Source organism: Pristiophorus japonicus, chromosome 11, assembly GCF_044704955.1.
Source record: "Pristiophorus japonicus isolate sPriJap1 chromosome 11, sPriJap1.hap1, whole genome shotgun sequence".
Classification (NCBI taxonomy): Eukaryota; Metazoa; Chordata; class Chondrichthyes; family Pristiophoridae; genus Pristiophorus; species Pristiophorus japonicus.
In genome coordinates this window covers 72,604,430-72,619,462 of record NC_091987.1, presented here as the reverse complement: position 1 = coordinate 72,619,462, position 15,033 = coordinate 72,604,430, and the positions used below count along the sequence as shown (strand labels likewise).

General features: G+C 44.2%; 1 protein-coding gene across 6 annotated transcripts in view; it reads right to left on the bottom strand.

Moving 5' to 3' along the window:
* spag17 (sperm associated antigen 17) overlaps positions 1 to 15,033 on the bottom strand; it is a 564,758-nt gene that overhangs the window by 288,122 nt on the left and 261,603 nt on the right. For all 6 annotated transcript variants that reach the window (XM_070893521.1, XM_070893526.1, XM_070893524.1 and 3 more), the window contains 2 exons: positions 14,458 to 14,703; positions 11,878 to 11,989 (listed from right to left, as the gene is read on the bottom strand). In XM_070893521.1, the coding sequence (XP_070749622.1) occupies positions 11,878 to 11,989; positions 14,458 to 14,703 (358 nt within the window). The remainder of the gene's footprint in view (positions 1 to 11,877; positions 11,990 to 14,457; positions 14,704 to 15,033) is intronic.

The window sequence follows — 15,033 nt, the reverse complement described above, 5'->3', positions numbered from 1 at the left end:
CTGGTGTCCCTCAAGGATCTATCCTTGGCCCCCTTCTATTTCTCATCTACATGCTGCCCCTTGGCGACTTCATCCGAAAACACAAGGTCAGTTTCCACATGTACGCTGACGAAACTCAGCTCTACCTCACCACCACTTCCCTTGACCCCTCCATCATCTCTAAATTGTTAGACTGCTTGTCCGACATCCAGTACTGGATGAGCAGAAATTTACTCCAATTAAATACTGGTAAGATCGAAGCCATTGTTTTTGGTCCCCGCCACAAACTGCGTTCCCTAGCCAGACTCCGTCCTTCACCCTAGCATCTGTTTGAGGCTGAGCCAGACTGTTCTCAACCTAGGTGTCATATTTGACCCTGAAATTAACTTCTGGCCACATATCCACGGCATAACTAAAACTGCTCATTTCCACCTCCATAACATTTCCCATCTCCGCCTTTGCCCATCTGCTGCTGAAACCCTCATCCATGCCGTTTTACCTCAAGACCTGACTGCTCCAATGCACTCCTGGCTGACCTCCCACATTCTACCCTACATAACCTTGAGGTCATCCAAATCTCGGCAGCCCATGTCCTAACTCGCACCAAGTACCGCTCATCCATCACCCCTGTGCTTGCTGACCTACATTGGCTGCCGGTTAAGCAACCCCTTGATTTCAAAATTCTCATCCTTGTTTACAAATCCCTCCATGACCTCGCTCCACCCTATCTCTGTAACCTCCTTCAGCCTCACAATCCCTGCCCGCCGGGATGTCTGCGCTCCTCAAATTCTGCCCTCTTGAGCATCCCTGATTATAACTGCTCAAACCATTGGTGGCCGTACCTTCAACTGCCAAGGCCCCAAGCTCAGGCTAAGTGAGTGGGCAAAAATTTGGCAGATGGAGTATAATGTTGGAAAGTGTGAGATCATGCACTTTGGCAGAAAAAAAATCAAAGAGCAAGTTATTATTTAAATGGAGAAAGATTGCAAAGTGCCGCAGTACAGCGGGACCGGGGGTACTTGTGCATGAAACACAAAAGGATAGTATGCAGGTACAGCAAGTGATCAGGAAGGCCAATGGAATCTTGGCTTTTATTGCAAAGGGGATGGAGTATAAAAGCAGGGAAGTCTTGCTACAGCTATACAGGGTATTGGTGAGGCCACAGCTGGAATGCTGTGTGCAGTTTTGGTTTCCATATTTACGAAAGGATATATTTGCTTTGGAGGCAGTCAGAGAAGGTTCACAAGGTTGATTCCGGAGATGAGGGGGTTGACTTATGAGGAAAGGTTGAGTAGGTTGGGCCTCTACTCAATGGAATTCAGAAGAATGAGAGGTGATATTATCGAAACGTATAAGGTTATGAGGGGGCTTGACAGGGTGGATGCAGAGAGGATGTTTCCACTGATGGGGAGACTAAAACTAGAGGGCATAATCTTAGAATAAGGGGCCGCCCATTTAAAACCGAGATGAGGAGAAATTTCTTCTCTCAGAGCGTTGTGGATCTATGGAATTTGCTGCCTCAGAGAGGTGTGGAAGCTGGGACATTGAATAAATTTAAGATAGAAATAGACAGGGGATAAGGGGTTATGGGGAGCGGGCAGGGACGTGGACCCGAGTCCATGATCGGATCAGCCATGATCTTATTAAATGACGGAGCAGGCTTGAGGGGCCATATGGCCTACTCCTGCTCCTATTTCTTATGTTCTTATGTAACTCCCTCCCTGAACCTTTCCGCCTCTCTTTCCTCTTTTAAGACGCTTCTTAAAACTAACTCTGACCAAGCTTTTGATCATCTGCTGTAATTTCTTCTTATGCGGCTCAGTGTCAAATGTATTTGTTTTGTCTTAAAACACTCCTGTGAAGCGCCTTGGGACATTTTGCTACGTTAAAGGCGCTATATAAATACAAGTTGTTGTTATTGTTGTTGTTGTTGAAGGTGACGGAGGAATGAGAGATGAGGATGCATCAGGTCATGAGGTTACAGAATGTAATGGTTTATAACTCTTGCTACTGCTGGTGTCCCACAGCACCTCATGGATGCCCAAGCGTACTGCCGGGGTAGAGTAGAGAGTTTTACTTTGCATCCTGTGCTAATTCTGACTTGGAGTGCTGGTTACAAACACGGAGAAATGCGTGCATCCCACACCTTATTGAACACAAAAATAAGGCAGGGAAAAGAAAACATGGAAAGAGTGCACAGAAGTGAAAAGGCTCCGTAGTTTATTAAAAAGGAAGACACTGATAGACTAAATGGTTTCTTCTTGTGCTTAATCAGGAGGCTTAAAAATATTTAATTATAGCCTTTGTGTGAATCTGTTGTTCATTCTGAAGAGATGTTTTTAATGTTAAGACAGTATTATCTTGCTAATAAACATCTTCTACGCGTTCTCTAACTATTGGGCATTTGTACCACTTTTTTTGCCGACTTGAAAGCTCCAGCAGAGTTCCGAAAATGATGATGTACTTTAAGGCTAATTGCTGCAGCAACTGCAACTAAATCTTGAAACATGAGAATGTAGATTCTGTGTAAATCTTTCCAGCATTGATAGATGTAATACAGTTCCACCTTATGGACCACTGCGCCACCTAGTGGATTACTGTGGTAATGCAGCCATTGCTGTTTACAAGAACAAACAGGTCAGGTCAGCTGACATTTCCTGAGTTAACAGCCATCTTGGAATCTGTGTGTTTGAGAGGTTGTAAAGAATATATCACATTGGCGATAAAGGATCGGATTTTTGGATTTACAAGCTGAAATTTTTGTTGGTGGATGATTCCAGCCAAACAACAGAGAGACTAGGAAGGTCCTTTGTTTGTAGAACAGCTAAAAATCCAAGGTAAATAACAAGCACACTTGGCTGAACTGCCAGAGTCCAGATGGCCGTGCATATGGGAATAATAGGGCGCTTGGGGGAGTTTCAGAGCGACTCAAGACTTTTGGAGCATATGTGGAGCGGCTAGAAATGTTTTTCACTGCAAATAGCATCATTCAAGTCCCTGATGATGAAAACCATAACCCGGTGGTGTTGGAAAGAAAACGGGCTATTTTCTTGATTGCAGCAGGCCCCAAGGTATATGAAACCCTGAAAATTTGCTTGTTCCTGTCAAGCCAAAGGGTACATCACTTATGGAGATTCTAAGGAAGTTAGAACAGCACTACAGTCCTGAGCCCCTGGAAATTACTGAAAGTTATCGTTTCGGATACGAGATCAGTTAACTGACGAAGGTATCAGTGAGTACATTGTAGCATTAAAGAAGCTATCTATTCACTGTCATTTTGGAAACACTCAGGACCGAGCATTGCATGACCACTTTGTTTGTGGGATGAAAAATGAAGCAATCAGAAGAAAGTTGTTGACAACTCCTAACTTGACTTTTGAGTTAGCTTGTCAGACAGCTATGTCGATGGACATGGCCGACCAATATTCCCGAGAATTTCGTACCATTTCCAGTCGTCAGACAACCGAGGTGAATCGCCGACAGTTAAAAGTAAAAGGCAGTTGGGCCCGAAGGTCTCAGCAACTGGCAATGGTAACAGAGCATTGATGTCATGCTGTCGGTGGCTGAGACAACACATTGCTCAAAGTTGAAGAATAAACCAACTTTCAAGGCTATGAATAGAAATCCCCAGAGACGACATAGCATGGAAGAAAAGCAACAGGACGAACAGATGCATGACATCAAGAGCACAAAGGTATCTAACAGCGATTCAAAAAGTATCATTCAAGTAGATGTTGCAGGAACCAAAATACCCATGGAAATCGACACTGGTGCATCCGTGAGCATAGTACCAGAATCATTATATCTCGACAAATTTCGTGATTTCCTACTGGAAAAATCTAAGCTAGAGCTGTGAGGCTACTCGGGAGAGAACATTCCTGTGGTAGGTCGGATCACCGTACCGGTGAAATACAAGGATCAAGTTCAGAGCTTGCCTCTAATAGTAGTGGCAGGAGACAAGCCTGCCTTACCAGGTAGAAATTGGTTGGGATTACTGAAGTTGGATTGGAGTGAGATTTTGTGTGTTGAAACGAGATTTGCGTCGAAGGATGATGTCATCAAGAAGTATCCGAAGGTGTTCTGCGCAACAGGCAGTCCGATCCAAGGCTTCAAGGTGAGTGTCAGGGTGCAGAAGGAAGCTAGACCAGTTTCCTGCAAGCAACGTCCCGTACCATATGCACTCAAGGAGAACGTTGAGCAAGAACTCAAAAGACTATGGACTGAGAACATTATCTCCAAGATAGATCTATGTAATTGGGCTACACCCATTGTTGTTGTACCCGAGAAGCAGAATACCCACAGCGCTTGGTCTGCCCTCCAGGCCTCCAGAACCAGTGCCAGCAAAGTGACGCTCGGTTACTCAACCAGGAAACACCAGGACTGGTTTACATAGAAACATAGAAAATAGGTGCAGGAGTAGGCCATTTGGTCCTTCAAGCCTGCACCACCATTCAATAAGGTCATGGCTGATCATTCCCTCAGTACCCCTTTCCTGCTTTCTCTCCATACCCCTTGACCCCTTTAGCCATAAGGGCCATATCCAACTCCCTCTTCAATATATCCAATGAACTGGCATCAACAACTCTCTGCGGTAGAGAATTCCACAGGTTAACAACTCTCTGAGTGAAGAAGCTTCTACTCATCTCAGTCCTAACTGGCTTACCCCTTATCCTAAGACTGTGTCCCCTGGTTCTGGACTTCCCCATCATCGGGAACATTCTTCCCGCATCTAACCTGTCCAGTCCCGTCAGAATCTTATAAGTTTCTATGAGAAGCCCTCTCATCCTTCTAAATTCCAGTATAAAGGCCCAGTTGATCCAGTCTCTCCTCATATGTCAGTCCCGCCATCCCGGGAATCAGTCTGGTGAACCTTCGCTGCACTCCCTCAATAGCAAGAACGTTCTTCCTCAGATTAGGAGACCAAAACTGAACACAATATTCCAGGTGAGGCCTTAGCTAGGCCCTGTACAACTGCAGTAAGACCTCCCTGCTCCTATACTCAAATCCCCTAGCTATGAAGGCCAACTTACCATTTGCCTTCTTCACCGCCTGCTGTACCTGCATGCCAACTTTCAATGACTGATGAACCATGACACCCAGGTCTCGTTGCACCTCCCCTTTTCCTAATCTGCCGCCATTCAGATAATATTCTGCCTTCGTGTTTTTGTCCCCAAAGTGGAGAACCTCACATTTATCCACATTATACTGCATCTGCCATGCATTTGCCCATTCACCTAACCTGTCCAAGTCACCCTACAGCCTCTTAGTATCCTCCTCACAGCTCACACCGCCACCCAGCTTAGTGTCATCTGCAAATTTGGAGAAATTACTCTCAATTCCTTCATCTAAATCATTGATGTATATTGTAAATAGCTGGGGTCCCAGCACTGAGCCCTGCGACACCCCACTAGTCACTGCCTACTATTCTGAAAAGGACCCATTTATCCCGATTCTCTGCTTCCTGTCTGCCAACCAGTTCTCTATCCAAGTCAATACATTACCCCCAATACCATGTGCTTTGATTTTGTACACCAATCTCTTGTGTGAGACCTTGTCAAAAGCCTTTTGAAAGTCCAAATACACCACAACCACTGGTTCTCCCTTGTCCACTCTGCTAGTTACATCCTCAAAAAATTCCAGATGATTTGTCAAGCATGATTTCCCTTTTATAAATCCATGCTGACTTGGACCAATCCTGTCACTGCTTTCCAAATGAGCTGCTATTTCATCTTTAATAATTGATTCCAACACTTTCCCCACTACTGATGTCAGGCTAACCGGTCTATAATTACCCATTTTCTCTCTCCCTCCTTTTTAAAAAAGTGGTGTTACATTAGCTACCCTCCAGTCCATAGGAACTGACCCAAAGTCGATAGACTGTTGGAAAATGATCACCAATGCATCCACTATTTCTAGGACCACTTCCTTAAGTGCACTGGGATGCAGACTATCAGGCCCCGGGGATTTATCGGCCTTCAATCCCATCAATTTCCCTCTCACAATTTCCCACTTTATAAGGATATCCTTCAGTTCCTCCTTCTCACTAGACCCTCGGTCCCCTAGTATTTCTGGAAGGTTATTTGTGTCTTCCTTTGTGAAAACAGAACCAAAGTATTTGTTTAACTTGTCCGCCATTTCTTTGTTCCCCATTATAAATTCACCTGAATCTGACTGCAAGGGACCTACGTTTGTTTTCACTAATCTTTTTCTCTTCACATATCTATAGAAGCTTTTGCAGTCAGTTTTTATATTCCCAGCAAGCTTCCTCTCATACTCTATTTTCCCCCTCCTAATTAAACCCTTTGTCCTCCTCTGCTGTATTACAACATTCTGCCAGTCCTCAGGTTTGCTGCTTTTTCTGGCCAATTTATATGCCTCTTCCTTGGATTTAACACTATCCTTAATTTCCCTTGTTAGCCACGGTTCAGCCACCTTCCCAGTTTTATTTTTACTCCAAACAGGGATGTACAATTGTTGAAGTTCATCCATGTGATCTTTAAATGTTTGCCATTGCCTATCCACCGTCAACCCTTTAAGTATCACTCGCCAGTCTATTCTCGCCAATTCACGTCTCATACCATCAAAGTTACCTTTCCCCAAGTTCAGGACCCTAGTCTCTGAATTAACTGTGTCACTCTCCATCTTAATAAAGAATTCTACCATATTATGGTCACTCTTCCCCAAGGGGCCTCGCACAACAAGATTGTTAATTAGTCCTTTCTCATTACACATCACCCAGTCTAGGGTGACCAGCCCTCTAGTTGGTTCCTCAACATATTGGTCTAGAAAACCATCCCTAATACACTCCAGGAAATCCTCCTCTACCGCATTGCTACCAGTTTGGTTAGCCCAATCAATATGTAGATTAAAGTCGCCCATAATAACTGCTGTACCTTTATTGCACGCATCCCTAATTTCTTGTTTGATGCTGTCCCCATCCTTATTACTACTGTTTGGTGGTCTGTACACAACTCCCACTAGCGTTTTCTGCCCTTTGGTATTTTGTAGCTCCACCCATACAGATTCCACATCATCCAAGCTAATGTCCTTCCTTACTATTGCATTAATTTCCTCTTTAACCAGCAATGTCACCCAACCTCCTTTTCCTTTCTGTCTATCCTTCCTAAATGTTGAATACCCCTGGATGTTGAGTTCCCAGCCTTGGTCACCCTGGAGCCATGTCTCCGTGATGCCAATTACATCATACCTGTTAACTGCTATCTGTGCAGTTAATTCGTCCACCTTATTCCGAATACTCCTCGCATTGAGGCACAGAGCCTTCACCCTTTGCCCCTTTAGGATTTTGCTGTAATGTGGCCCTTTTTGCTTTTTGTCTTGGGTTTCTCTGCCCTCCACTTTTACTTTTCTTCTTTCTATCTTTTGCTTCTGCCCCCATTCTACTTCCCTCTGTCTCCCTGCATAGGTTCCCATCCCCCTGCCATATTAGTTTAAGCCCTCCCCAACAGCACTAGCAAACACTCCCCCTAGGACATTGGTTCCGGTCCTGCCCAGGTGCAGACTTTCTGGTTTGTACTGGTCCCACCTCCTCCAGAACCGGTTCCAATGTCCCAGGAATTTGAATCCCTCCCTTCTGCACCACTCCTCAAGTCACATATTCATCTGAGCTAGCCTGCGATTCCTACTCTGACTAGCATGTGGCACTGGTAGCAATCCTGAGATTACTACTTTTGAGGTCCTACTTTTTAATTTAGCTCCTAGCTCCCTAAATTCGTCTTGTCGGACCTCATACCATTTTTTTACCTATCCTTGATGAGAATGATCAGGAGATTCAAGAGCTTATAGATTGCAAGCGCAGGGCATTTCTGAGCCTTAAACAACAACGCAACTCGGGAGCAGCAAAGCAGCATTACAGACGGCTCAAGACTGAGGTCCAACAAAAAACCTGGGACCTAAAGAACAGGTGGTGGATGGAGAAAGCACAGGAGATAGAGCATGATATGTGAGGATTCTTCATCGCAGTCAAGGCCACCTTTGGTCCAAACACCCAAGGCCCCACCCCACTGCTGGCCAAGAACGGGGAAACACTCATCAAGGGCCCACTGGAAAGAGCACTTCGAAGATCTCCTCAATCGAGATTGCCTTTGACTCGAGTGTTCTCGACTCCATTCCGCAGCACGCTACCCGCCACCATCTCAGTGAGACCCAAACACTGCACGAGGTAGAAAAAGCCATAAGACAGCTAAAAAAACAAGGCTACGGGAGCGGATGGAACCCCTGCTGAGGCGCTGAAGTATGGCGGAGAGGCACTGTTGGTGTGAATACATGACCGCATCTCTCTCATCTGGAGAGAGGAGAGCATGCCGGGAGATCTTAGAGATGCAGTGATCGAGAACATCTTTAAAAAGGGGGACAAGTCCAACTACAGAGGAATCTCCCTGCTATCAGCCACTGGGAAAGCCATCGCTAGAGTTTTGGTCAACCAGCTTTCCCCTGGAGCTGCTCCCAGAGTCGCAGTGCGGATTTCGTCCCCTACAGGGCACAACGGACATGATTTTTGCAGCATGACAGCTGCAGGAAAAATGCAGGGAGCAGCGCCAGCCCTTATACATGGCTTCCTTCGACCTTAGAAAGGCCTTTGACACTGTCAACCGCGAGGGTCTATGGCGCGTCCTCCTCCGCTTTGGATGGTCCCAAAAGTACGTCACCATCCACCACTTGCTCCATGACGACATGCAGGCCGTGATCCTTACCAACGGATCCATCACAGACTCAATCCACGTCCGGGGTCAAGCAGGGCTGCGTCATTGCCCCAACCCTCTTCTCAATCTTCCTCGCTGCCATGCTCCACCTCACAGTCAACGAGCTCCCCGCTGGAGTCGAACTAAACTACAGAACCAGTGGGAACCTGTTTAACCTTCGCCGTCTCTAGGCCAGATCCAAGACCACCCCAACCCCATGGATCAGTTTGTAGCACTCTTGCCTCTGAGTCAGGCAGTGTAGGTTCAAGTCCCACTCCAGACACTTGATCACATAGAATCATAGAATGATTATAGCACAGAAGGAAGCCATATGGCCCGACAAGCCTGCGCTGGCTCTCTGCAAGAGCATTTCAGCTAGTCCCACTCCCCCGCCCTTTCCCCGTGGCCCTTCCAATTTTTTTCCTTCAGGTACTTATCCAATTCCCTTTTGAAAGCCACAATTGAATCTGTTTCCCTTACAGGCAGTGAATTCCAGATCTTAATCATCGCTGCGTAAAAACGTATTTCCTCATGTCGCCTTTGGTTCTTCTACCAATCACCTTAAATCTGTACCCTCTGGTTCTCAACATAATCTAGGCTGGCACTTCACTGCAGTACTGAGCAAGCGGTCCCATCTGACCTCTCAGGTGGATGCGGAGGATCCCATGGCGCTATTCGGGGAGGAGCAGAGGAGTTCTGCCCAGTGTCCTCAACCAACATCACTAGACAGATCGTCTGTTCATTGTTGCATTGGTTTGTGGGACCTTGCTGTCCATAGGTTGGCTGCCGCATTTCCTGCATTTCGACGGTGACTGCATTTCAAGTGTCCTTAAGTGGCTGTAAGGCACTTTTGGATGTCCTGAGATCATGAAAGGCGCTATATAAATGCAAGTTCTTTCTTGAGGCTGTTGCATGGCAAGGCTAGAAACATGGAGTCTCACTAAACAAGAAGCAAACAGGCAAGAGATAAGGTTATAAAAGGGCAGTGTCAATTCTGCAACCCGCGCTCCTGCATGCCACGAACAGAGACTCACAAAACTACCTCGTTAACACACCGCTCATTTGCAGAGACCTTTCCAGAACTTCCTCATCAGGGGACAATACCTGACTAGCAAAACTTAAGGAGGAGACTAGATGAGAAAGGGTAAATTGGGAGGAAAGGTACAGTCCATGAGAATTTACCATATTCAATTGGTGGAATATGGTGGGCAATATTTTCCAACATATTCTAGAGGAAATCTCCTTTTTGTTAATATAATTACATGATGTTAAAATCAGGTCTTTATGCATAAAAGTTATCTGTGATTGACAGCCACTTCACCAAAGACACTTAGCGACAGGATGGGGAAGGTGGCAACATTAAACTGGCTATTGAGATATCAGGCTTCTTTAATAGACTATTTAAGCCTTTTAAGAGAGGCGTGAGTTTGGGGCCAGGGCCCAGGGGCAGCACGGGCCAGCCCACACTGCGATATGTGTACGCACTAGGTCCGTGCAGCAGAGCTGGTCTCCAGTCATCTTGGGTAATCCTTGCCACTGGACCAAGACCCAGCTCTGTCAAGCCCATGTGGTGGCTGGTGTGCAACGGCCACCACACGTTAAAAAAATCCAAGCACAGGCATCTTCCACCCTTCAGGATGTAGTTCAGGACCTGGAGTTTTAGGTCCTTCATTGGAACACCTGTGAACTTATCCTTTTTTGGCGTGGAAGCAAGTCATCCTCATTTCGAGGGACTGCCTATGATGATGATGGACTACTGCTCCACCTAGTGGACTACTGTTGTAATGCAGCCATTGCTGTTTACAAGAATAAACAGGTCAGGTCACTTGACAAGTTCCTGAGTTAACAGCCATCATGGAGTCTGTGTGTGTGAGTTCGTAAAGAATATATCACAGTAGATACCGCAATTTCAATACAATAAATGATTTTAAAATGCCCCTTGAAACTAATTTATTTAAAATGTTGTAGAAAACCATTTTTACCTTTTTGTTTTGAGTCTGTGAGATGCTCAACTGTATAGTAATAAAGAAAGAAAGAAAGAAAGAAAGAAAGAAAGAAAGAAAGAAAGAAAGAAAGAAAGAAAGAAAGACTTGGATTTATATAGCATCCTTCATGACCACCGCACGTCTCAAAGCGCTTTACAGCCAACGAAGTACTTTTGGAGTGTAGTCACTGTTGCAAAATGGAAAATGCAGCAGCCAATTTGCACACAAGCAGGCTCCTACAAACAGCAATGTGATAATGACCAGATAACCTATTTTTTTGTTATGTTGATTGAGAGATAAATATTGGCCAGGACACCGTGGATAACTCCCTTGCTCTTCTTCGAAATAGTGCCATGGGATCTTTTATGTCCACCTGAGAGAGCAGACGGGGCCGCGGTTTAACGTCTCATCCGAAAGACGGCACCTCCGACAGTGCAGCACTCCCTCAGCACTGCAGTGGAGTGTCAGCCTAGATTTATGTGCTCAAGTTCCTGGAGTTGCCTGTTAATACCTAGCTCTCTCATCTGACATTTTGTATAGCCAAGTGAGGCAACTAGGTGTCCAGTGAGAGAAATCTAAAACTGGTAGCATTTTAATACAGTGCCAATATTCATAACATTGTAACTCACATTATAATGAACATAAATATTACAAGTAATTTTCAAATTGAGTTTTACTATTTCAAATTAGAGCCTTAATGTTACAATACTGTAGCTCCTAGCATGGTAAAGTGCCAATGAACCCTTACTGATCAACAGTTACAGTAATCAGTTACATCCAACATATGCTTGGCTTATTGGGCGCATTGAATGCACTAGGTGATACAATACTGACACTATGCTTACCATATTCGGAGATAACATCCTATATTTTCCAATCAGTGGAATTATTTTAGCACCAACATTAACCAGCTTAAAATAAATATATTAATGACAATAGAAAATCTAGTCTATAATTTGTAAATATGAATACCTCAAAGATTTAGAACACGGAGGCTAAGCAGAGGATTGGAGGCTCAAATATTAATCTCAAAGTATCTGCAAAACCAGTTGATTCAGAAGCTAAAATCAATTGGATTAGTCCCCGTACATTTCATGGATTATATACAGGCTTCAGCTGCTTAGCAGTTATAGTTGTCTGGGAACTTAGAAATGTTATTTGGTTTAGTAGTAATCTTTAATTACAAGATTATTCATGATTTATCAAGTAGTTACCACGTAAGAAGTTTATGATTTTCACTTGAATGTGTCCTCCATCAGCAGGAAACAGAGATCTGACTTCACCAGATACTCGAATTAAATCATTTCCAAAATTGTATCCAGTAAACTGCAAATAAATAGCACAGGTAACAGTCACTGAATCTGGGAACAAGGAGCTCTTGTTTAATTTTCAATATAAAAAACAATTCTGATAAACAAGGCAAAAGTTTTTAAATACAGGTATATGGAACATTTTCCATTTATGGCACTGGAGACAAGAATTTCCTCTTTAGTTACTGGCATAACCTGGGTGGTTGGTGGAAGAAAAATCGGGTGGAGGGTAATGCTGCAATCCCCCATCACCACATTACTTCCAGCATTTTCTGCCAGAAGTGATATTGGGTGTGTAACATGACTGCCCAAATATGGTCAAGTGTATTAGGATGAGAGAATCATACAATGTATTTCCCATCATTTCTGCCCGAGCACTACTGTGCGCAAGGAATACGGGAGCATTGCTGACATCCAGTGTTGTTAAGGGCCGCAGGAGTCACATAGAAGACTGGTCATGAAAGTAAAAGGATCCAAGGCAAAGTGGCAAGTTGGATTCAAAATTGGCTCAGAGGCAGGAAGCACAGGGTAATTGTTGATGGATATTTTTGTGACTGGAAGGCTGTTTCCTGTGGGCTTCCACAGGGCTCAGTACTAGGTCCCTTGCTTTTTGTGGTATATATCAATGATTTAGACTTGAATGTAAGGGGTATGATTAAGAAGTTTGCTGATGATACAAAAATTGGCTGTGTGGTTGATAACGAAGAAGAAAGCTGTAGACTGCAGGAAGATATCAATGAACTGGTCAGGTGGGCAGAACAATGGCAAATGGAATTCAATCCGGAGAAATGTGAGGTAGTGCACTTGAGGAGTGCTAACAAGGCTAGGGAATACACAATGATAGGACAGTGAGAAGCGTAGAGAAACAAAGGGACTTTGGAGTGCATGTCCACTGATCCCTGAAGGCCAGGTAAATATGGTGGTTAAGAAGGCACATGAAAGACTTGCCTTTATTAGTCGAGGCATAGAATACAAAAGCAGGCAGGTTAAACTTGAACTGTATAAAACAGTAGTTAGGCCACAGCTAGAGTACTGCATGCAGTTCTGGGCACCACATTACAGGAAAGTTGTGATTGCATTAGCGAGGGTACAGGGGGAGATTTACGAGGATGTTGCCTGGACTGGAGAATTTTAGTTGTGAGGAAAGATTGGATAGACTGGTTTTGTTTTCTTTGGAACAGAGGAGGCTGAGGCAAGACCTTATTAAGGTGTCTAAAACTATGAGGGGCCTAGATAAAGTGGATAGGAAGGACCTATTTCCTTTAGCAGAGGGGTCAACAACCAGGGGGCATAGATTTAAAGTAATTAGTAGGAGGTTTAAAGGAGATTTGAGGGGAATTATTTCACCTAGAGGATGTTGGGGATCTGGAACTCACTGCCTGAAAGGGTGGTAGAGACAGAAACGTTCACCACATTTAAAAAGTACTTGGATATGCACGTGAAAGTGCTGCAACCTACAGGGCTACGGACTAAGAACTGGAAAGTGGGATTAGGCTGCATAGCTCTTTGTTGGCCGGCGCGGACACGATGGGCTGAAATGGCCTCCTTCTGTGTTGTCAATTTCTATGATTCTATGATTCTCGGAGGGAAGTTAGATGTCAAATGACCATTTTGACTAAAGCTTGAGGGCCTGCTTGTGCTTTTCCATAGCTGTAGAGCTCTGCCGTTCATACTTCAAAAAGTCTGCATATTAATACAATGCTATCTAAGTACAATTCGTATTTGCAGTTATTTGAGTCTGTGTAAAGGTAGCAATGTCTGATGATATCTATGGAGGCGTTCAACACACACATTCATGCAGTAATGCTTATTGGAACTGCAATACATCATGGAGCATGTAGAAATTCCTGGGGCTTTGTGAAGGATGTATTTCTCAGTAGGAGATGTGCACCTACTGAATGCTCACACTGTTGCTACCGAGGTACATCAAGTTCTCTTGACCACTTTGAAAGTGGTGGGGATCAAATAGAGGTAGCTATTATGCAGACAAAGCGACAATCTCAAAATCTTGAAGCATTTAAAAGAACTCTGGAGTCTTCAGCTCGCATCACCAGACACCCTATGCTGCAGTGAAGTGCCGTAAAAACTTTGTTCTCCCATCTCAGGTGGCCTCAGTGCCCACGCTAAATATGGTAATCATCCTGACCCCAGGAAACACCTCGGTCAGTGGAGCAACTAATGGGTGGCCGGAAGTCCCGGCTCCCTTTACTTCTGTGGGTAGAGTGAGACCAGAGGAAAATTCAACCCACTTGTTAAAATTAACTACTTCCATACCTTTAACGAAACTCCTGCACTTTGGGCAGAAAATCAAGCGGATTCAGAAAAAAAGATCCCCCATGTGATTTCAGGCTCTTGCATTCCACCATGCTGGCACTGAACCTGCTGAGGTTTACCGTGTTATCTTTTGCTAATTTGTAATAACCGTTGGTCATTTTGTGTCTAGGTCTGGGTGTTAAAATTCTGCCAAATGTAAATATAGCAAACCTGGTAGAATTTCTCAATTATCTCAGGTGATTCCTGAGCTTCTGGCTCAGCCTCTGAAATTATTTTGTGCTCTTCTTTGATGATGTTATTGTCCTGTTTTGCTGATTTCTTTGATGGCTTATTTGCTTTGGACGGCGATAGTTCTACAGTTAATTCCTTCTTTTTGCTAAGTGGCCTGTCTTTCTTGCCTTTTTTTTCTTTTTTCTGTTCCTCCTCTTTCAACTTCTCCTGGTCTTTCTTCCAAGCCTATGGACCAAGAAAACAGTAAATACATTTAAGAATATACAATATTGTTTGTATTTTCTGTACTGGTCAACAATATTTTAAAGTGAGTAATAATATAACATAATTTTCCAACTTGAAAATGACAAAGTGGAATTTGGATTTTTTTTTAAAATGGCATAAGAACATAAGAATTAGGAACAGGAGTAGGCCATCTAGCCCCTCGAGCCTGCTCCGCCATTCAACAAGATCATGGCTGATCTGGCTGTGGACTCAGCTCTACTTACCCGCCCGCTCCCCGTAACCCTTAATTCCCTTATTGGTTAAAAATCTATCTATCTGTGACTTGAATAC